Genomic DNA, 22,321 nt, shown 5'->3' on the forward strand with positions numbered 1-22,321 from the left:
TAAAAGTCAGTGGTGTAGTATAGAATACAATACAGTATATACATATGAAATGGGTGATGCAATAAGTAAACACAATTTAAAAGTGACTAAGATAACGTAGAATTGTATGGAGTGTGGTTTATACATATGAGATGAGTAATGCTAAATATGGAACATTATTAAAGTGGCTAGTGATCCATTTCTAAAAGTGGTCAGTGATTCCTAATCTGTGTCGACAGGCAGCCACCCCTGATGTGCTAGTGATGGCTGTTTAGCAGTCTGATGGCCTTGAGATAAAAGCTGTTTTCAGTCTCTCGGTCCCAGCTTTGATGCACCTGTTCTGACCTCACCTTCTGCATGATAGCGGGGTGAACAGGCAGTGGCTCGGGTGGTTGATGTCCTTGATGATCTTTATGGCCTTCCTATGGCATCGGGTGCTGTAGGTGTCCAGGAGGGTGGGATGTTTGCCCCCAGTAATACGTTGGCTAGACCGCACCACCCTCTGGAGAGCTTTGTGGTTGTGGGCGGTGCAGTTGCCGTACCAGGCGGTGATACAGCCTTACAGGATGCTCTCAATTGTGCATCTGTAAAAGTTTGTGAGGGTTTTAGGTGTTAAGCCAAATGTCTTTAACCTCCTGATGTTGAAGAGGCGCTGTTGCCTTCTTCACCACACTGTCTGTGTGGGTGGACCATTTCAGATTGTCTGTGATGTGTACGCCAAGGTACTTCAATTTTTTTTTTATCAATCTAATTTATTTATAAAGCCCTTCTTACGTCAGCTGATGTCACAAAGTGCTGTATAGAAACCCAGCCTAAAACCCCAAAGAGCATGCAATGCAGGTGTAGAAGCACCTGCTTTCCACCTTCTCCACTGTGGTCCCATTGATGTGGATGAGGGGGTGCTCCCTCTGCTGTTTCCTGAAGTCCACAATCATCTCCTTTGTTTTGTTGACGTTGAGTGAGAGGTTATTTTCCTGGCACCACACTCCCAGAGCCGTCACCTCCTCCCTGCAGGCTGTCTCATCGTTGTTGGTAATCAAGCCTACTACTGTTGTGTCGTCTGCCAACTTGATGATTGAGTTGGAGGCATGCTTGGCCACGCAGTCATGGGTGAACAGGGAATACAGGTCGGGGCTGAGCATGTACGCTTGTGGGGCCCCAGTGTTGAGGATCAGCAAAGAAGAGGTGTTGTTTCCTACCTTCACCACCTGGTGGCGACCTGTCAGGACGTCCAGGACCCAGTTGCAAAGGGCAGGGTTCAAACCCAGGGCATCGAGATTGATGATGAGCTTGGAGGGTACTATGGTGTTGAATGCTGAGCTATAGTCAATGAACAGCATTCTTACATAGGTATGCCACAGGATGGTCCTGTGTGGCTCAGTTGGTAGAGCATGGCGCTTGCAACGCCAGGGTTGTGGGTTCATTCCCCACGGGGGGACCAGGATGAATATGTATGAACTTTCCAATTTGTAAGTCGCTCTGGATAAGAGTGTCTGCTAAATGACTTAAATGTAAATGTATGCCTCTTGTCCAGATGGGACAGGGCAGTGTGGTGGCGATTGCATCGTCTGTGGATCTATTGGGGTGGTAAGCCAATTGAAGAGGGTCTAGGGTGGCAGGTAAGGTGGAGGTGATATGATCCTTGACTAGTCTCTCAAAGCACTTCATGACAGAGGTGAGTGCTACAGGGCGATAGTCATTTAGTTCAAATACCTTTTGTTTTCTTAGGTACAGGGACAATGGTGGCCATCTTGGCGCATGTGGGGACAACAGACTGGGATAAGGAGATATTTCAATATATCTGTGTGAACACACCAGCCAGCTGGTCTGCGCATGCTCAGAGGACGCAGCTAGGGATACCATCTGGGCCGGAAACCTTGCGAGGATTAACACGCTTAAATGTCTTACTCACGTTGGCCGCGAAGAAGGAGAGCCCACAGTCCTTGGTAGCGGGCCGCGTCGCTGGCACTGTATTATCCTCAAAGCGAGCGAAGAAGGTGTTCAGCCTGTCCGGAAGCGAGACGTCGGTGTCCGCGACGTGGCTGGTTTTCCTTTTATTATCTGTGATTGTCTGTAGACCCTGCCACATACATCTCGTGTTTGAGCCGTTGATCTGGGACTCAACTTTGTGCCTATACCGACGTTTAGCCTGCTTGATTGCTTTGCTGTTTGTATTCTTCCATATTCCCAGTCTTCTTGCACTGGTTAAATGCAGTGGTTCGTGCTTACAGTTTTGCGCGAATTCTCCCATCTATCCACTGTTTCTGGTTGGGGTAGGTTTTAATAGTCACAGTTGGTACAACATCTCCTATGCACTTCCTGATAAACTCATTCACCGTATCGGATTATGTGTTGATACTATTTTCTGAAGCTACTCTAAACATATCCCAGTCCGCGTGACCAAAACGATCTTGAAGCGTGGATTCCGATTGGTCAGACCAGCGTTGAATAGTCCTCACCACAGGTGTTTCCTGTTTGAGTTTCTGCCTATAGGAGGGGAGGAGCAAGATGGAATCTTGATCAGATTTGCCGAATGGAGGGTGGGGGAGGGCCTTATATGCATTCTGGAAGGTAGTGTAGCAATGGTCAAGGGTTTAAGCAACGCGAGTACAGCAATCAATAAGTTGATAGTTTCGAGAGCCTTTTCCTCAAATTTGCTTTGTTAAAATCCCCAGCTACAATAAATGCAGCCTCAGGATATGTGGTTTCCAGTTTGCATAAAGTTTCCAGTTTGCATAAAGTGAAGTTCTTTGAGGGCCGTAGTGGTATCTGCTTGGGGGGGATATAGACCGCTGTGGCTATTATTGACAAAAATTATCTCGGGAGATAGTACGGTTGGCATTTAACTGTGAGATATTCTAGGTCGGGTGAACAGAAGGACTTGAGTTCCTGTATGTTATCAAAGTTACACCATAAATCGTTAATCATAAAACATATACAGTACCTCCACCCTTCTGCTTCCCGGAGAGATATTTGTTCCTGTCGGCACGATGTACTGAGAACCCAACTTGCTTTACAGACTCAGACAGTATATCTTGAGAGAGCCATGTTTCCATGAAGCAGAGTATGTTACAATCCTTGGTTTCCCTCTGAAAAGCAACTCTCGCCTTGAGCTTTTCTTTTATTATCCAGACATTGGACATTAGCGAATAATACTCGGGTGTACACGCTTCATAAGTTGGACCAGAAGACCGGCTCGAGTACTTCTGCTTCGCCGGCGTTGTTTTGGGTCATCCTCTGGAAACGTTTGCTTGCTCTCGGGAGAGCAAACAAAGGATCTGCTCCAGGGAAGATGTAATCCTGATCGTAATGCTGGAAGTTCTGGTGAGTTACCGGCGTTCTAATATCCAATAGTTCTTCCCAGCTGTATGTAATGACACAAAACAATTCCTGAGCTAATAACGTTGCTTAAGAGCTAGTCACGATGCTGCCATCTCCGTCGGCGCCATCAAAAGCTAATGTGCCTTTTATGTGCCTTTTACTGAGGAGTGTCTTCCATCTGGCCACTCTACCATAAAGGCCTGATTTGTGGAGTGCTGCAGAGATGGTTGTCCTTCTGGAAGGTTCTCCCATCTCCACAGAGGAACTCTAGAGCTCTGTCAGAGTGACCATCAGGTTCTTGGTCTCCTCCCTGACTAAGGCCCTTCTCCCTCGATTGCTCACTTTGGCCGGGCTGCCAGCTCTAGGAATAGTTTTGGATGTTCCAAACTTCTTCCATTTAAGAATGATGGAGGCCACTGTGTTCTTGGGGACCTTCAATGCTGCAGAAATGTTTTGGTACCCTTCCCCAGATCTGTAACTCGACACAATCCTGTCTCGGAGCTCTACGGACAATTCCTTCAACCTCATGGCTTGGTTTTTGCTCTGACATGCACTGTCAACTGTGGGACCTTACAGTTAGTCGGAAGTCGGAAGTTTACATACACTTAGGTTGGAGTCATTAAAACTCGTTTTTAAACCACTCCACGCATTTCTTCATAAACTATTGTTTTGGCAAGTTGGTTAGGACATCTACTTTGTGCATGTGTTAGGGTTCGTTCCTACTTCGTCCTTGTCAATCATTGGTTCATTTGTGAAATTAGCATTATGACAATATCTTTTATTAAATCATTCAAAACCCAATGCAATTGCAGACAGAAGTTGACAATCAGGAACATAGCACGCATGTTCCCGAGTAAGTTCTGCATCAAACAAAAGGTCTCAAGTTGTTTTATTAAACCAAAGTCTAGTGATGTCACTGACTACGTCATTACCTTTTTACTCCTGAGACCAAAACCCTGCATCCATAGCTATACAAACATAGAGTTTCAGTGTTTATTTAAAAGCTAGGCAATAAATGTCCCCTCCCCAAAGTAGTTTTATTGTGGAATGTCTGAGTAGTCTCTTATTTCCCACACTCCCCTGCAGAGTTCTGTCTGTCACACATTTCTAAGAGGGGTCTCTTTATAAGAGAGAGAGAGAGAGAGAGAGAGAGAGAGAGAGAAAAAGCGAACAACTGTGGAACAATTCTAAAACTATATAATGAATATATATATTGTTAATCTGTAGTCTAGGACGCAATAAATGTGAGGAGGGAGGGGTCTTACAACCACTCCCCTTATATTAATAAAACATAAGCATAATAAATTATTCTAATATTTAAAAAATGTACAGCCCCAATCATGACGCCTAGGTGAATCCTGACACAAGTAATTTTTCCAACAATTGTTTACAGACAGATTATTTCACTTATAATCACAATTCCAGTGGGTCAGAAGTTTACATACACTAAGTTGGCTGTGCCTTTAAGTAGCTTGGAAAATTCCAGAAAAATATGTTATGGCTTTAAAAGCTTCTGATAGTCTAATTGACATCATTTGAGTCAATTGGAGGTGTACCTGTGGATGTATTTCAAGGCCTACCATGAAATAGAGATGAACGTACTTTGGTGCAAAAACTGCAAATCAATCCCAGACCAACACCAAAAGGAACTTGTGAAGATGCTGGAGGAATCCGGTACAAAAGTATTTTTATCCACAGTAAAACGAGTCCTATATCGACATAACCTGAAAGGCACTCAGCAAGGAAGAAGCCACTGCTCCAAAACCGCCATTAAAAAGCCAGACTACGGTTTGCAACTGCACATGGGGACAAAGATCGTACTTTTTGGAGAAATGTCCTCTGGTCTGATGAAACAAAAATAGAACTGTTTGGCCATATTGACCATCATTATGTTTGGAGGAAAAAGGGGTAAGCTTGCAAGCTGAAGAACACCATCCCAACCGTGAAGCACGGGGGTGGCAGCATCATGTTGTGGGGGTGCTTTGTTGCAGGAGGGACTGGTGCACTTCACAAAATAGATGGCATAACGTAATATATTTGTCTGCATAAGTTCTTATGTTATCCGGTGGCCATAACATTATCAGGTGAGTAACAGCCTTTTTTAAACATTTTATTCAGTATTATTTCCCTGATTTTGATGCACCTACTGTCCACCAATTACAAACACACATACCATCATGACACAAGGGGAGACACAGATGCAGACACAGGAGGCAAATGGTTGGAATTATTTGAATAAAAGGTTGAACGTATTTGTTAGTGACACTTTCCTTCCATAGGACAGTATAGGAAATGTACAATCCTTAGAATACCAGCAAACATATTACAAGGAAATTTCTGTAGAAATTTTCATTAAAAAGTTACTTTGTGATTCTATCACCAGGGGGCACTGGTGTATAACGTCTTACTGTTCCTCTACACCGGGCACTGGTGTATAACATCTTACTGTTCCTCTACACCATGGGTGTCAAACTCTGGTAATTATATTTGGCCCGCGAGACAATACCAAATTACTACTAGAGCTGGCCCGCCGGTATTATACAGCGCATTCACCGCTAATACTACGAATCCCATAATGCTCTGCTGTTGTTTTCGCGCGCCAATCAGGACAGGACCCAGAAACGCCCTCTCCTCTGTGACAGTAGTCATAGCAACATAGACGCTACAACTGTCAGCGCGCTATCCCTTCCCAAAAATGGCGAAAAGAAAGGCAGAAAACAGGAGCTTTCTGGACAAGTGGGAGGCAGAATATCTGTTTACATATGTAAAAGACAAACCTGTTTGTCTTGTTTGTGGAGTCAACGTGGCTGTAAGTAAGGAGTACAACATTAGACGACACTATGAAACGAAACACCATGACAAATACAAGGACCTGGACATGACTCAAAGGAGCCAGAAAGTAGAGGAGATGAAAAGAAGTTTGGTTTCACAACAGAATATGTTCAAAAAAGCCACATCACAAAGTGAGGCTGCTGTAAAGGCTAGTTATATAGTGGCAGCAGAGATCGCAAAATCAGCCCGGCCCTTTAATGAGGGAGAGTTCGTGAAAAAGTGCATGATGAAAGTTTGTGACCTCGTATGCCCAGAGAAAAAGCAAGCATTTTCAAACGTGAGCCTGAGCAGGAACACAGTAGCTGATCGCACATGTGATCTTGCCACCAATCTGTATGACCAGCTGATGGAAAAGGGAAAAGATTTCGTTGCGTTCTCCCTCGCTGTGGATGAGAGCTGCGACGCATCTGATACTGCTCAGCTGTCAGTCTTCATCCGTGGAGTGGACTCAAATCTGTGTGTTACGGAGAAGCTATTGGGATTCAAATCAATGCATGGCACAACCACAGGAAAGGAAATCTTTGAGGAGGTTTCCAAATGTGTAACTGAAATAAAGCTGCCGTGGGATAAACTCGTTGGATTAACGACAGATGGTGCGCCAGCGATGTGCGGTAAAAAGAGTGGACTGGTGGGCATGGTTCGGGAGAAGATGCGGGAAGAGACCTGTGCAGGTGAGCTAACTGTTTACCACTGCATCATACATCAGGAATCACTGTGTGCCAAAGCCCTAAAGATGGAACATGTTATGACCACAGTAACACAGGTAGTTAACTTTATAAGAGCCAAAGGTCTGAATCACCGCCAGTTAAAAAAATTTATAGAGGAGTGTGGTTCGGAATACGCAGACGTGCCGTATCACACAGAGGTGAGATGGCTAAGCAGAGGAAAAGTACTGAACAGATGTTTCGAGCTGCGTGAGGAAATATGTCAATTCCTGGAAACCAAAGGGAAGGATACAGCAGAGCTCCGGGAGCAAAAGTTTCTGTGTGAGCTGGCCTTTCTCTGTGACATCTCGAGCCATCTCGATGCGCTGAACCTGCAGCTTCAGGGGCGGGGGCGCATCATCACAGACATGTACGCTGCAGTGAGGGCCTTTAAAACTAAACTGTGCCTGTGGGAGAATCAGATGCTGCAAGGAAACCATTGCCATTTTCCCTGCTGCCAAACCATAAAAGCGCAGATCTCTACCGCCGTGTTCCCATGCGCACAGTTTGCTGAAAAACTCAGTGTTCTCGCCGCTGAGTTTAGCCGGCGATTTGCCGACTTCGATGTCCAGAAATGTAGGTTTGAACTGCTTAGTAATCCCTTCGCAGTTGATGTGGAAAATGCACCAACCAACATCCAAATGGAGCTGATAGAACTCCAGTGCAACGACACGCTGAAGGCAAAGTATGATGCTGTGGGCGCCGCACAGTTTCCACGGTTCATCCCTGACACAATGCCTCAGCTCCGCACCCAAGCTGCTCAGATGCTCTCCATGTTCGGCAGCACTTATCTATGCGAGCAACTTTTCCCCTCGATGAAGATGACCAAAACAACTCACAGGAGACGTCTGACTGATGAACACCTTCGCTCGATACTGAGGATTTCTTCAGCTCAGAGCCTGAGCCCAGACATTGATGAACTAGCATCCAAGAAGAGATGCCAGGTATCTGGCTTGGGCACATCAGATTAGATCAGTGTGCAATAATTAACGTTTTCTTTGTGCACTTTTTCTTGCTACAAGGCATGGGCTTGAATGGTTGATTGATTTATTATCATTTTATTTGTAAAATTATTAGCCAGTGGAAAAGGTTTATTTTGGTATTTAAATCAGAAGGCTGCAAATAGAAAAGAGGCATACGATTTTTATTTAAATTTTATTTATTTAATAAATGAATGCCATTGATGTGTTTTTTCATTTGAAATTCGATTTTGCATGTCTCCACTATTAAATTATATATTGTATGGTAATAAGCGATGCTTGTTCCATATTCAATGTTAAAGCAAAACTTGTTTGGGTCCATATTAAAAGGTTCATTTGTTCAATGTTGGCCCGCGACTTTGTTCAGGTTTTACATTTTGGCCCACTGGGTATTTGAGTTTGACACCCCTGCTCTACACCCTTAAGATATAATATTATTAATTGAAGTCTAGCATGCGGTTGTCTCTGTGAGGCCCGCGTGTGAAATATATTTGAGTTTAGTAGAACCATTTACTATAGCCTGGATTAAGTGAGAGTAGAATTAGGATTTCAGTATCACCCACTGTTGTTTAACACACACTGAAAAGAGATAAATTATTCTCTATAGGCATATTCCTACATATTACACCCACTTAGGACAAACCTATAGAAATTGGAAAACACATTACACGCAGACTATCTAAATAAAAGGCCGGAGCACCATGGCACAGTCAAAACAGAATGAGGAGATAGGAGCAATGAAGCCTGTCACGCCTGTTGAATATATGCAAAATAAGTTTCCTGCTGTGGAATTTACATTCATTTTTAAGAAATGGCATGTCTGGACAGAGATGACAGGAGAAAATAGATATCCAATGGCTGGTTCATTCAACAAGACTAGGTTGGATTTAGTCAAGGAGATCAGACAAGAACAATGGACAAAAGGAAGGGGATGAAGAAGAGTACCCTTGTATCAGAAACTGTGATAGGAATGATGCTGGAAGGACAGATCTTCGTGAACAAGGCTACTGTGACAAAACTAAAGCTGGAGAGAATAGAGTGTGGGAAGAAAGAACTGGGTCAGGACAGAGGCAGAACAGGAGTACTCCCCACAGCCCCGCCGCCATATGACAATCAACCCAGAGGATCCCTGGGTGACTATACACAGATTTACCCTCTCATACCACTGACAGAAGAAAATGGAGAAGCAACCACAATTATCCTCAAGTGGACTCTGTTGAAGGAGGTGGATGACACAACAGCAGCAACAAGTGGTATGAGAACAATAGAATTGGATGAAAAAAGGAGGCACAGTTCCTGGAGGGAGATTCCCTCGTCACCTCACTCCACAGAAAGGAACAGACTGGAAGACCATAGACATATGGCCCCCTGTAGAAAACAAACGAACTACTAAAGAAGTAAAAGTAAAGTACAAAGTGTTACCATCCATGGGTGACCTATTCAGAGACCAGAGAGAAAGGGAAGAAAGAAAGAGAGAAGAAACAAGACTGGCAAATAATAAGTTGTATACATTACGAAAAGAGAAGAGAAAGTTGATGGAAGATCAACAAATGCTAATTGATGACAAGATTAAAGAGACAATGGACACAGATGATGTGGACGAAAGTCAAAAGCTAAAAGACGAGGTCAGACAAGCCAAGGATATGGTAAGACGATACCAGAGGGAGGTAGAAGAAGAACTGGGAGATTTATGGAGAGATAGAAAGGAAGAGACATTTTCCATGATGCCCTTGGTGTATCGTATGGGTCCAGGGGGACAGGTGACTCAGGAATACAAGGCTTGGAGTATTGGAGACCTGGAAACAGCAGTGAAAGGCATGCCCAGGATCTCAGAAGGAGCGGATGGGTGGATATAGACTTTGAGCATTTACACGGGCATAACGAAAACCTTTGCCTGGGGGACCTCAAGGCGCTGCTGGCGAGGATGATGATACCAGGGCAATTGGAGACGCTGTTGTTGAGTGCCCGCATCGATGATGCTCCACCTGAAACAGTATTGCGTGAAGTCCGAGCACCCCTGTGGAGGACTCTAAGATTTGAATACCCCACTGTAAGAGATATGACCAGACTAAGCCATGTGGCCCTCGGCGAAAACACAGATTACGTAGAATGGCTTGAAAAGTTTAAAGCAATATGGAATGAGGAACTCAAAGATATTACCAGAATGACACTGGAGAATGCATGTTCTATGATTACACTGCCAAGAATTTCCCTGAACCCATCAGAAAAAAGGTTGAAGATGAAATAGGATGGGACCGAAAGACTGGGGGAGAGAAAGAAGAGTATCTCAGACATTGGTTCAGGAACTGGAAGAAACAAAAGTATGATGAGAAATCGAGGAAAGGAGGACTAGACATTGTACTGAAGAAGGCCCAGCTTGCACAGATCGAGAAAGGAAGTGGTGGGTTTGCTCACAATGTGATGGCTGCGCAAGTTGTTTCTACAGGCCCACCACAACCACAGCCTGTAGCCACCCTACAGTCACACCTGGTACCTGCCTTTTCCCATGCAGCCTTATGGTGACCCCCAACCATGGACTGGAAGAGGATATGGGCCCGCCAGAGCCCCTTGTGACTGGAAAAACACTCAATGCTGGACATGTGGCCAGTTGGGGCATATGAGTTTGCAGTGCAGGGGACATGGAAGAGGAAGTGGTTACAGCAAGGGCAGAGGAAACTTTGGGCCTGGAAGAGGAAGCTTTGCTAATGCACATTCTGGAGTGTACTACCCACCATGGCAACAATATGCTCCTCAGCCACAGTACCACTCGTCACAAGCCGGCTCATAGCCTGTGACAAAAATGAGGGGACACGAACAACAGGTATAGGCCAATTAAAAATGTTCTTTATTATAAACCAAAACTATTAACTTTAAACTAAGAAAAGGAATGAGGTGTGAAAGTATTATAATGTAAGGTGCATGGATGCGTGAATCTGTGTGTGTGAATATGACTGAGTGAAAACTATGCAAAACTACGAAGGAACAAACAAAACAGGATCATACCTGGAGGAGCAGAGAGATTAGAGAGAGAGGTGATTAGTGAAACAGTTTATACCCTGAGCCCAGGTGGCTCCAATCACTAACGACCCTCCTCTGCCTTGCAGGAGGAACCGCCCCTGCAAGGCAGAGGAGGAGCCGTGACACCCCCCTCCTTAAAATGAGGGTTCCACCCTCAACCCAACTTCCTCCAACATATTCAAAACAATCCAAATTCCCCCCCCCCCCCCACCCCCCCAAAAAAAGGATACCAATCCCGGCTCCTAGCAGTAGCCCCGTGTCCCCCAGCTGACTGTCCGCCCCTCAAACTCAGCAGCCCTGGTACCTGGGGAGCAATTTAAGAGGAAAGAGGCGCAGACAGCCCGTAGGGGTCAGCAGAGAAAAGATACAAGCTAGGTTAAAGAGCACGGGACAGAGCATCAGCAATGATATTATCCTTACCACTAATGTGTCTAATATCAAGGTTGAATGGTTGCAAGAACAAAGCCCAACGCATCAGGCGCTGTTTGGGATTTTGCAGGGACCTCAGAAAAACAAGTGGGTTGTGGTCAGTGAACACAGTTAAAGGGGTCAAACCAGAACCAACATAGACCTCGAAGTGCTGTAAAGCCCAAATGAGACCTAAAGCCTCCTTTTCAATTACAGAATAGTTTTTCTGATACTTATTAAATTTCCGGGAGAAGAAACTGACTGCACACTCAACATTCTCATCATTCTCCTGGAGAAGCACAGCCCCAGCACCGATTTGACTGGTGTCTACCTGCAATTTGAAAGGTTTCCCAAAATTTGGTGCTGCCAACACAGGTGCCAAACACAAAAGAGCCTTAACTGCATCAAATGCCTCTTGACACTGGGTGGACCAGAAATTCAGCCCTGGCCTTCAACATGTTGGTCAGTGGGGACACTACTACCGAAAAGTTTACACAGAAAGCACGGTAGTACCCCGCCATTCCCAGGAAGCGCATCAGTTCTTTCTTTGTGGAGGGCTGTGGGAACTGCTTCACAGCCTGAACCTTGGCTTCCACGGGACAGACAAATCCCTGAACAACAACCTTGCCTAGGTATGTGACTGTGGCTTTGGCAAACTCACATTTTGAGTTTACATTGTTAACTTTTCTATAATCAGTGCAAGGTCTGAAAGTGGAATCAGACTTTTTGACCAAAAGACAGGGTGAAGCCCAATTTGAACAACATGGCTCCGCAATACCATTGTCCAACATAGACTGCATCTCTGTTTCCAGTTTCAGTCTCTTCTCCTCAGATACACGATAAAATCTGTTTGATAGGCTTAGCATCTCCGATGTCTATATCATGCTCAATTAAGTGGGTTTGCGATGGAGTGTCAGAAAACAAAAACAGGGTAGTTTCTAATAAGAGCTACCAATTCATCACGTTTCTCAGAGTCTAAATGATCTACCAAAACCCCAAAGTTTTGCAAAGTCTGGGAGTTTTTCAACCGACCTTGTAAGACCTGGTTTGGCTTACTTGTGCGCTGACACGCATGACAAGTTAATAAACTGAGATACATCCCGCTTTAAATGTGTCCAGAAAAAATAACGAAGTATGCGATCATAAGTTTTACGAATACCCATATGACCTGCCACATCACCATGTGAAGTTTGCAACACTTTATTTCGCAAAGTAGTAGGTACAACTATTTGAAAGACTGGTTCTCCTAAACCCTGATCATAGTGTGGAACCCATTTCCTGACCAACAGCCCATCAAGAAGAAAATAACACTGAGCACTATTCCTCACCACTGAATCAGCAACCACTTTATCAAACAGATCAGCCAACGTAGTATCGGCCTTTTGCTCAGCCATCAATGAATCTCTAGAACTAGTCAACTGTTCTGTCTGGAGTTTGACTGGCAACTCAAGACTTTCTGGCTTACTCTCAATCTCCTTACGAGAGGCTGCGCAGGTAACCGCACAAACTGGAAATACCTCAGGAGAAACAGTTTTGATCCGGAGATTCCCTTGCAGGGGACACTGAAGGTTGCTTCTTATAGATGTTTAGTTTGCCATCTGCCCAAACCTTACTACCTGCCAAGTCATTTCCCAAAATCATGTGGACTCCCTCTACTGGCGACTGAGGTCTAACCCCAACATCTACATCACCCTCTACTAGACCACATTTTAGGGTAACTTCATGTAAAGGACAAGAGAATGGAACTAAACCCATACCACATACCATTACACAACGGCCAGTATCAGACTCTTTAGAGAACGGAAAAACAGATTCCAGAATAAAAGAATCTAAAGCTCCAGTGTCTCTTAGGATCTTGATTTTAACATTCTGGTTGCCATCTACCAGGGACACTACACCATCTGAAATAAAGGCTGAAAAATCACAGTGGGAAGACTGAGAATCAAACTCAACTAGTGGCTGAAACAGCTCACCCTGGTGGTCAGAGGCTGTAACAGAAGCTGCCATCATAGCAGGTTTAACTTGACCTGACTGTTTTGAATGAAGCCGAGGACAATCTTTCTTCCAATGTCCTTCAACTAAAGAGTAGCGACAGGTATTAGCATTAACCGGTGCTTCAAGTCCTCCAGACCCAAACTTCTGCTGAGGCCTTTGGAAAGAAGCTCCAAAAAAAGGTGACCTACTATTCCTAGGAGTAAAGCTAGTTATGGTACATGTCACTGTTTGACTCAAAATGGCTTTTATGTGTTAGCCTGTACTCATCTGCAAGGATTGCTGCATCACTTGGAGACTTAACTTTACGTTCATTCATGTATGTAGCAACCTGGTCAGACACAGAATTTTTGAACTGTTCTAACACAATCAAATTAGACAGACCCTCAAAAGTACTAACTTCAGAAGCTGTACACCAACGATTAAATGCAGTAGTCAAATCACGAACAAACTCAGAATAGGTTTTTGAATCTAACTTTTTCCTGTAACGAAAACGTTGACGATATGCCTCTGGCACAAGCTCGTAGACCTTCAGAACTGCTGATTTAACTTTAGCAAAAACTTCACTGTCAGCTACACTCAGTGCTGCAAAAGCCTCACGTGCTTTACCTGTAAGTACACATTGCAACAACATAGTCATGTCCAAATCTGACCGAGCTCTAGCTTCCGCAATACGCTCAAATAAAGTAAAGTATGTGTCTGGATCTGACTCATCAAATTTAGGCAACAAACGAAGATTCTGTGAAACATCAAACTGTGGTAGTCCTTCTGGTCTATTAGCATTTCTCAATCGCTCTATCTCTAACTGCATTTGCAACAGCTCCCTCTGCTGCTCAAAAGTTAATGAAGGGCAAGACTGAAAACTTGCACCCTCACTACTAGCAGACTGACTGCCAAAAACACCCATTTCCCTAAGACCCTGCTTTAATCTAGTTTTAACAGTCTCTTACATTTTTTTATCAACAATCTCAATCTGATAATGTTCAGCAATTTCAATTAACTGCTCCTTAGTACACAACTCTAAGGCTACCTCTGAAGGAGCTTGAACAAAACTACTCAAAATGGAAGACATTTTCCTCAACCAATACAACTATTACAAATGCTCCAAAAACACACAACTCACCTGCTGTCAGTCTGGGTTCAAGGACAGGAGCCACACCCCACTATCCTCCAAAAAACTACTAACTAACTGGCCCTGGTCTTCGTGCAGTCACATGTGGGGTTTTATGCACACAAAACCAGTGGAGTGGAAAAGACAACCAGAAACTGGCGGCCCCCCCATAACCACGGAGGTGCTCCCGAGCCGATGTAGGGGAAAAGGGAAAGGGATGCTCTACCCACGTTCACTGCCACCCAAAACAAAAACACCACAAGCCTCCTATTGACACTCGCTGATAAGCCTGAACAGGAGAGGACTCCCACCTGAACAAAACCCAGAAAAACCCAGAGTGAATTGCTTAGCTACCAAGCTAACTGAACCAAAAGAACACATGGCTCTCAACGCTCTCTTCAACAAAATTGGCCCAACCAAAAATATTTGGCAATCTGAACTAAACTAACCCAAGTTAACTACTATCCCGGATGAGCCCCCACTTGTCACAAGCCGGCTCATAGCCTGTGACAAAAATGAGGGGACACGAACAACAGGTATAGGCCAATTTAAAAAAGTTCTTTATTATAAACCAAAACTATTAACTTTAAACTAAGAAAAGGAATGAGGTGTGAAAGTATTATAATGTAAGGTGTATGTAAAGTGCATGGATGCGTGAATCTGTGTGTGTGAATATGACTGAGTGAAAACTATGCAAAACTACAAAGGAACAAACAAAACAGGATCATACCTGGAGGAGCAGAGAGAGAGAGATTAGTGAAGCAGCAGTTTAAATACCCTGAGCCCAGGTGGCTCCAATCACTAACGACCCTCCTCTGCCTACAGGAGGAACCGCCCCCGCAAGGCAGAGGAGGAGCCGTGACACTCTCCAGGAGCTGAAAATGCTCCCCAGGGGCCACCTATGCCGCATGTACAAGGAGGACAAGTTAATGACAAAGGACAGCCATGGCCAATGGGAAATCAGAATACCAACAGTTCTTGTTTCCCTCAGAATCAAAAATTAAGGTGCCCGACTCCCCTGCTCCAGTGTCCCCAGTATGAATTCAATTATGAAAATTAAGAGCTAATGGTTACTCTTAATGTTAATAGACATGACCTACCATTTCTAATAGACACTGGAGTTCACTGTTTCTGTTTAGGAAAACCTGGACAAGTTGTTTGGGCTTCTCTGAGCAAATCATCAGTAATAATAACATTGGGACAGCCCAGGAATGTGTACTGGACAAAAACTTGTTTGAAGAACCTCTGCTTGTCTCTGACATGGTGCTGTTCGTTGATGGTTCTGCCTATATAGATCAAAGCCCAGGGAAGAAACATGTAGGATTTGCTGTAGTAGATGTGGAAGGTGATATTGAGGTTATACGGCCCCTACCAGACCATTTATCAACGCAATAGACAGATTTATTAGCTCTGAACACAGCTTGTGCATTGGGGGAAGGGAAGGCCCTTACTGTCTACTCAGACTCAACATATGCTATTGGGGTTTGTTTGTCATGGTGTGGGATTTGGAGAGTAAGAGAGTTTACTAATACCACAGGCACACCTATTAAAAGCAGACCTTATGTTGAACCGTTGATTGAAGCTATGTGAAACCTAACACATTGGCTATCGTTAAGTTTGAGGCACACACGGGTTGGTGTGATTATGCTAGAATTGGTAACAGCATAGCTGATGAGGCGGCCAAATTGGCTGTTTCCTGTTGTCACACACATGCATTCTATTTTTAGTCGTTTGTGTCATTTGAAACTACTGATCTTGAGAAACAGCAGCAGGCTGATATTCTCAATCACCAGGTGTGGAGGGAGAGAGGGTGTGCTCTCTGTCCAAGGTCTGGATTATGGATACATCTTTTGTCTGGCATGCCCTGTTTACCATCAACCATGACCTTTAATATTTGCCGATTGGTTCATGGAGTGAGCCATTCGTCAAAGGGGGATATTTAGTAGGAGGTGAAAAACCGCCCAATGGTTTTGCCAAAATTGTAATCAGCACGTAAAACAGTTATCATTGCATTTATCGTTGCGTGACATGTTTGTTATATAACATAGACACGGGAACTCCACTGCAACCAGGGAAGTTCCCACTCCAAAAGGACCTTTTGTCCACCTAGCTATGGATTTCATAGACATGGTAGAGCGAAAAGAAAGAAAGAGATACTGCCTGGTGATAATTGACAGGTCCACCAGGTGGGTGGAACAATCCCACCGCCAACTGCGTTGCGCGAACAGTTGCAAAATTGCTAGTTAGGGAAATTATACTCAGGTTCGGAGTGCCTGAGTTTTGTCTGCAGGCAATGGGACCCATCTCATAGGAGATGTGGTTACCCAAATGGCCAAAATGATGGGTGTTGACCAGAAGTTTGTCCATCTATCAACCGCGGAGTAACGGGAGTTACTGAGAGGGCTAATCAGACCCTGAAAGGCTCCCTTACCAAACTATGCCATTTCACAGGAATGACATGGGTAGAGGGATTACCTCTTGTCCTCATGAAAATGTGCAGCAGCCTGAACAAAAGTATTGGGTGTACACCTTATTAAATGTTAACAAGACGACCAATGAACACCCCAGGGGTGAGACCTATGACTGACCAACAGATAGACATAACTGAGATATAGTGTGACCATCTTGAGTACATGAAGGAACTAACTTCTGTTGTAAGTTTTCCCCACTCTCACACTAGGAAAGCAGCAGAACCAATCCCAGGTGAAGACCCTGACGAACTACCCATAAACGTTGGAGACTGGGTGAAACTTAGGGTCCACAAGCGAAAATGTAACCAACCACAATGGATGGGTCCGTTCCAGGTAACCATGGTAACACTAACAGCCCTGCGGGTAGCGGAGAGGTCCGGCTGGCATCATCTCTCCCACTGCAAGCATCTCCCAGAGTGGAAGCCATGGATGAGCGACTGGAGGGAGGGAGAGCAGGGCCCCAAGAACATCTGAAGGATGAAGAAGGGCCGAGACCAAAGGCCAGAAGAACCAACAGAGGGTTCAGCCACAGAACCTGAAGAGTCATCAGATGTCGAGGACACCATCATACACACACACTATGGTTGTGACATCGCAACCATGGAAACACACATGCAGGGTAATTATTGCTTTCCAAATCCTACTGGTTCCGTTTGTGGACGGGGATGCGGATGCGGAGAATAGTAAATGGGTGAAAGCAGTGACAGACAAAGGATTACAGGGGAAGGGGAACACATCTGGCACACGGGTAATGATTTTCCAGAAACCGACCTCCACAGCCTTTCTGTGGGGAACCTAGGCAGTACCAATTGGAAAGAATGATTTTGGAGGTGGATTACTCCATTTTATGCAAAGGAACAATACCAGGGTTTGACAAAGAAACAGCGATGATACTATTCTGATGTTGGTCACGAGGGGGAAGGAAGCAGCATGGGAATGTGGTTTATCCAATAGGTAATAGTTCAGATGCAGCTAAAGAATTTAAGGAGGGTGGGCCCATTGAGACTAAATAGCCAAGGTGGAAAAAGGTTCCTAGAGTACAACCAGGTAACAATTCCCAGCTGATTAAATGCAAAGGACCTCCAAAAGTACAATGGGGAGAGTATCTGACTGGTAGTGTAAAGCCCCTAAATGATAAAGGAGATGTTGTGTTGACAGGATTAAAACCCACAATAACTCCCTCTGTTTGTATTTGCAACTCAGGGAATGTGGATGTAGGAAACACCACTAATTGCCTGTCTTACACAGGCCTAAAAACAGATATCAGTAGATTTGATGTACTGGATGGGCAACAATTGATAAATAGGATAAATATGTCAAACATAGGCAAAGGCATGGAGACACCTCCAGATCATCTCTGGATCTGTGGGGGTACTGGCTACATGTTCCTCCCCATGGGATGGAAAGGGTGTTATTATCTGGGGAAAACTGAACTGACAGTAGCAACATTACTTGTTTCTGAGCTGCTGAACAGTTCTTTGCTAATTAGTTTCAGATCGAATGGCAGAGCTAAAAGAGCAGTGGCTCAAAATAATGAAGCTTATGGACATGTGCTGTCTCAGGTAGAGATGGCAGCCCTAGTAATCTTTCCAGGTGCAGGAGTTGTAGTAAAGGGTAAGGGGATTAACAATTTGACATACTCCATGCAGGCCCTTACTAATTTGATAGTACAGGGTTTTACTCAGTTCTCACTAAATGTGCAGAATTTGAAGGCAGTAGTGACCAGAGACGAAATGGCACATATTGGCTAAAGACAGAGGGACCTACAGGTCCCTTGGAATAAATTATGAGGATTACTGTGTCATGTTGCTTCCTGACTCCTCTAACAACATGACAGCTATTATTAATGACATGGCTAAATTAGGAGGTACTCTGGAAAAAGCTGTCAACACCATCTCTGACCAAATTGGACACTGGTTTAATGGTGTATTTGCAAACGTGATGGGTAAGGTAATGATGTTCCTGTCTGCCATGATTGTTCCACTTCTGGTAGTACTACTGTGCTTTTCTGTTGCTTTATGTATAATAAAGTGCTTGGCTAAAAAGACTGTTGAACATTTGGGGATTATGGGACACATGTATGTTGGTTTGGTCACAAGAAGGGAGCAAACTTACCTAATGTGGTAGAGGGAAGATATGGGAGATACTAGAGCTTGTCATGTATATATTGGTCAACTGAGAGAAGAGTATAGTGATAGGAGAAACTGTGCTAAAGGGGATTTTAGTGTGCTAGACGTACAGTAACAGGTGACAGGTGTAAACCTTTCCAGGATAGAGGAAGGCATGGGAGCACCTTTTGGATGAATGTGGGTATGCAGTAATAAGGGGTATCTCATTTGACCTCCTGGATGGGGGGGTGTTGTTATTTGGAGAGAATAGAAATGTACATGTTAAGAATTCCGGTCACCGATCTTTTCAATGAGACAGGTAAAACCAACTCTGGGGAACTGCAGCGTGCCAAACGACTCATCCCAGACAATCAGGATGCCTATGATCGTGTCCTACACCCGGGTGAGATTTTTGGTATGTCAATCATACCCTCCTGGGGTGTGGCTGTCCTAGGAAAGTGGGTAAACAATTTAACCTATTCTTTATAGGCCCATATGATCTTAACGCTCCGAGGATTTAGCCAACTCTCATTAGATGTCCAAAATCTGAAAGCAGTCGTCAGCCGCCATGAGTTGGCTTTAGATGATCTTTCGGCGAAGGAAGGAGGACCCTGTAACGTACTAGGTATTATTGATCCTGAAAATTGTGTTATGCTCCTCCCTGACTCCTCTGAGAATATGACTGCAATAATTGATAAGATTGCTGATCTTAGTAAAACTCTCTCAAAATCTGAAAAATCTGTTTTTGACAAAATTGGTGACTGGTTTAATGCTAAATTTGGAAATGTGATGGGAAAAGTTATGTTGACTTTGTTTTCATAGTTTACTCCTATACATGTAGGAGGTTTGGTGATTTTGGTTACTGTTTACATTTGTAAGAAAATGACTGTAACTGCTCTTGAATGTGATGGTGTTGGTGGAAGCTGATACAAATTGTGCTGAAGGTGATACTGGTGCATTTCTGGTTTCTCTTAATCCCATTGTTTATTCAACTCGTGTGGTTCTTCCCACGACTCAGGAGGAATGGGAGTATAGACAGACTCACCCCACTCCCACCAGAATTCCAGGAACCTCAGAAGTTGTTTCTCCCTTTAGCAGGCCATCCCTGGGATCAAATGGATCCGGACGATTTGCCTAATATATTTGATTTCAGAGGAGAATATTATGATTGAAGCTGTGAGACTAATTAGTCTCAAAGGGGGAAATGTCAGTTTCACCTTGGGGTCATGATAGGGGCTGTACCAAATGTTTGATGTATTATAATAATTGATTATGCTTATGTTGTATTAATAGAAGGGGAGGGGTTACAAGACCCCTCCCTCCTTACATTTATAGGATCCTAGACTACAGATTAACAATATATATATTCATTATAAAGGTTTAATACTGTTCCACAGTCTTTTCTAATCTCTGCCTCTTATAAAGAAACTGTCTGAGAAATGTGTGACTGAGACAGAACTCTGCAGGGGAGTGTAAGAGATAACAGACTAGTCAGACATTCCACTATAAATCAACTTGGGGAGTGGACATTTACTGCTATTTTAGATAACACTAAAACTCTTGTTTATATCGCTGTGTAGGCATGGTTTTGGTCTCATGAGTAGAAGGTAATGACGTAGGCAGTGACATCACTAAGATATATGACAGTAGGAATAATAAAACAACTCGGACCCTTTTCTATTTTGCAGAACTTACTCGGAAACATGCGTGCTATGTTCCTGTTGTCAACTTCTGTCTGCAATCGCATTAATAAAGGTTTTTGAATGATTTAATTAAAGATATTGTCTGAATGCTAATTTCACCAATGAGCCAATGATTGACAAGGAACAAGGAACGAACCCCAACAGCACCTAAAGGACTCTCAGACCATGAGAAACAAGAAACCAAGATTGAACTCTTTGGCCTGAATGCCAAGCGTCACGTCTGGAGGAAACCTGGCACCATCCCTACTGTGAAGCATGGTGGTGGCAGGATCATGCTGTGGGGATGTTTTTCAGTGGCAGGGACTGGGAGACTAGTCAAGATCGAGGCAAAGATGAATAGAGCAATGTACAGAGAGATCCTTGATGAAAACCTGCTCCAAAGCGCTCAGGACCTCAGACTGGGACGAAGGTTCACCTTCCAACAGGACAACAACCCTAAGCACACAGCCAAAACAATGTAAGAGTGACTTTGGGACAGGTCTCTGAATGTCCTTGAGTGGCCCAGCCAGAGCCCCGACTTAAACCCGATTGAACATCTCTGGAGAGACCTGAAGATAGCTGTGTAGCGACACTCCCCATTTAACCTGACAGAGCTTGAGAGGATCTGCAGAGAAGAATGGGAGAAACTCCCCAAATACAGGTGTGCCAAGCTTGTAGCGTCATACCCAAGAAGACACAAGGCTTTAATCACTGCCAAAGGTGCTTCAACAAAGTTCTGAGAAAAGGGTCTGAATACTTAGGTAAATGTCATATTTAAGGTTTTTATTTTTTTAAATAAAATAGCTAAAATTTCTATAAACCTGTTTTTACTTTCATTATGGGGTATTGTGTGTAGATTTTTTTTTTTTTTTTTTTTACCTTTATTTAACTAGGCAAGTCAGTTAAGAACAAATTCTTATTTTCAATGACGGCCTAGGAACAGTGGGTTAACTGCCTTGTTCAGGGGCAGAACGACAGATTTGAACTTGCAACCTTTCGGTTACTAGTCCAACGCTCTAACCACTAGGCTACCCTGCCGCCCCAGATTGATGATTGTGTGTAGATTGTATTGTGTGTAGATTGATGATTTAAACAATTTAATCAATTTTAGAATAAGTCTGTAATCTAACAAAATGTGGAAAAAGTCAAGGGATCTGAATAATTTCCGAATGCACTGTATTTTACTAACCTATAATCTACTTCACTGTACTATACTGTGCTGTTCAAACTTGTGAAACAGACGTCTATGATTGGTTAAACATCCATGAACATCCAGTGTTGGTCGGTGATCAGTGGGTGAAAGGGCCGGGAAATGTGACATTAACTGGAGAGTGAGAGAAGCGAGACAAGGACAAAAAGAGGGAGGGGTTGTCCAGACTCTTGCTTTGACCAGCACATGACAGAAAGTGAAAGAAAACATTGACCTGAACATAACAGTATGCCATTGGAAGGGAGGAGAGTAGCAGGTGACCCCACTCTGAATGATCGGCTATGAAAAGCCAACTGAAAGCGCGCCAGTGTCTCTCACATACCTAGAATGAGATTCACTTTCTATGATCTCTCTCCCTCTTTGCTCTGATAGACTCTCATATCTCCAGCATTGCACTTCATCATTTATTTATTTATAGAATCGCACTAAGGGTTCTGAAGGAACTGCAGTACCCCTGATAAATTGAAATACATGTGCCAAAGTTATATAATTACTGCTGTCTGTT

General features: G+C 43.9%; 1 protein-coding gene across 1 annotated transcript; it reads left to right on the forward strand.

The window, feature by feature from the left end:
- The first annotated feature begins 5,783 nt into the window (after positions 1-5,783).
- Positions 5,784-8,160, forward strand: LOC139536055 (general transcription factor II-I repeat domain-containing protein 2-like). The gene has a single exon (XM_071336179.1). It carries the CDS (start codon positions 5,996-5,998, stop codon positions 7,805-7,807), a length of 1,812 nt encoding a protein of 603 aa, XP_071192280.1. The 5' UTR covers positions 5,784-5,995; the 3' UTR covers positions 7,808-8,160.
- Positions 8,161-22,321: the final 14,161 nt, after the last annotated feature.

The sequence above is a fragment of the Salvelinus alpinus genome, chromosome 12, assembly GCF_045679555.1.
Source record: "Salvelinus alpinus chromosome 12, SLU_Salpinus.1, whole genome shotgun sequence".
In the NCBI taxonomy this organism is placed as follows: Eukaryota; Metazoa; Chordata; class Actinopteri; order Salmoniformes; family Salmonidae; genus Salvelinus; species Salvelinus alpinus.

Bases quoted from the DNA above. Each gene is read 5' to 3' on its own strand.
- LOC139536055 (XM_071336179.1), top strand. From the start codon at position 5,996: ATGGCGAAAAGAAAGGCAGAAAACAGGAGCTTTCTGGACAAGTGGGAG.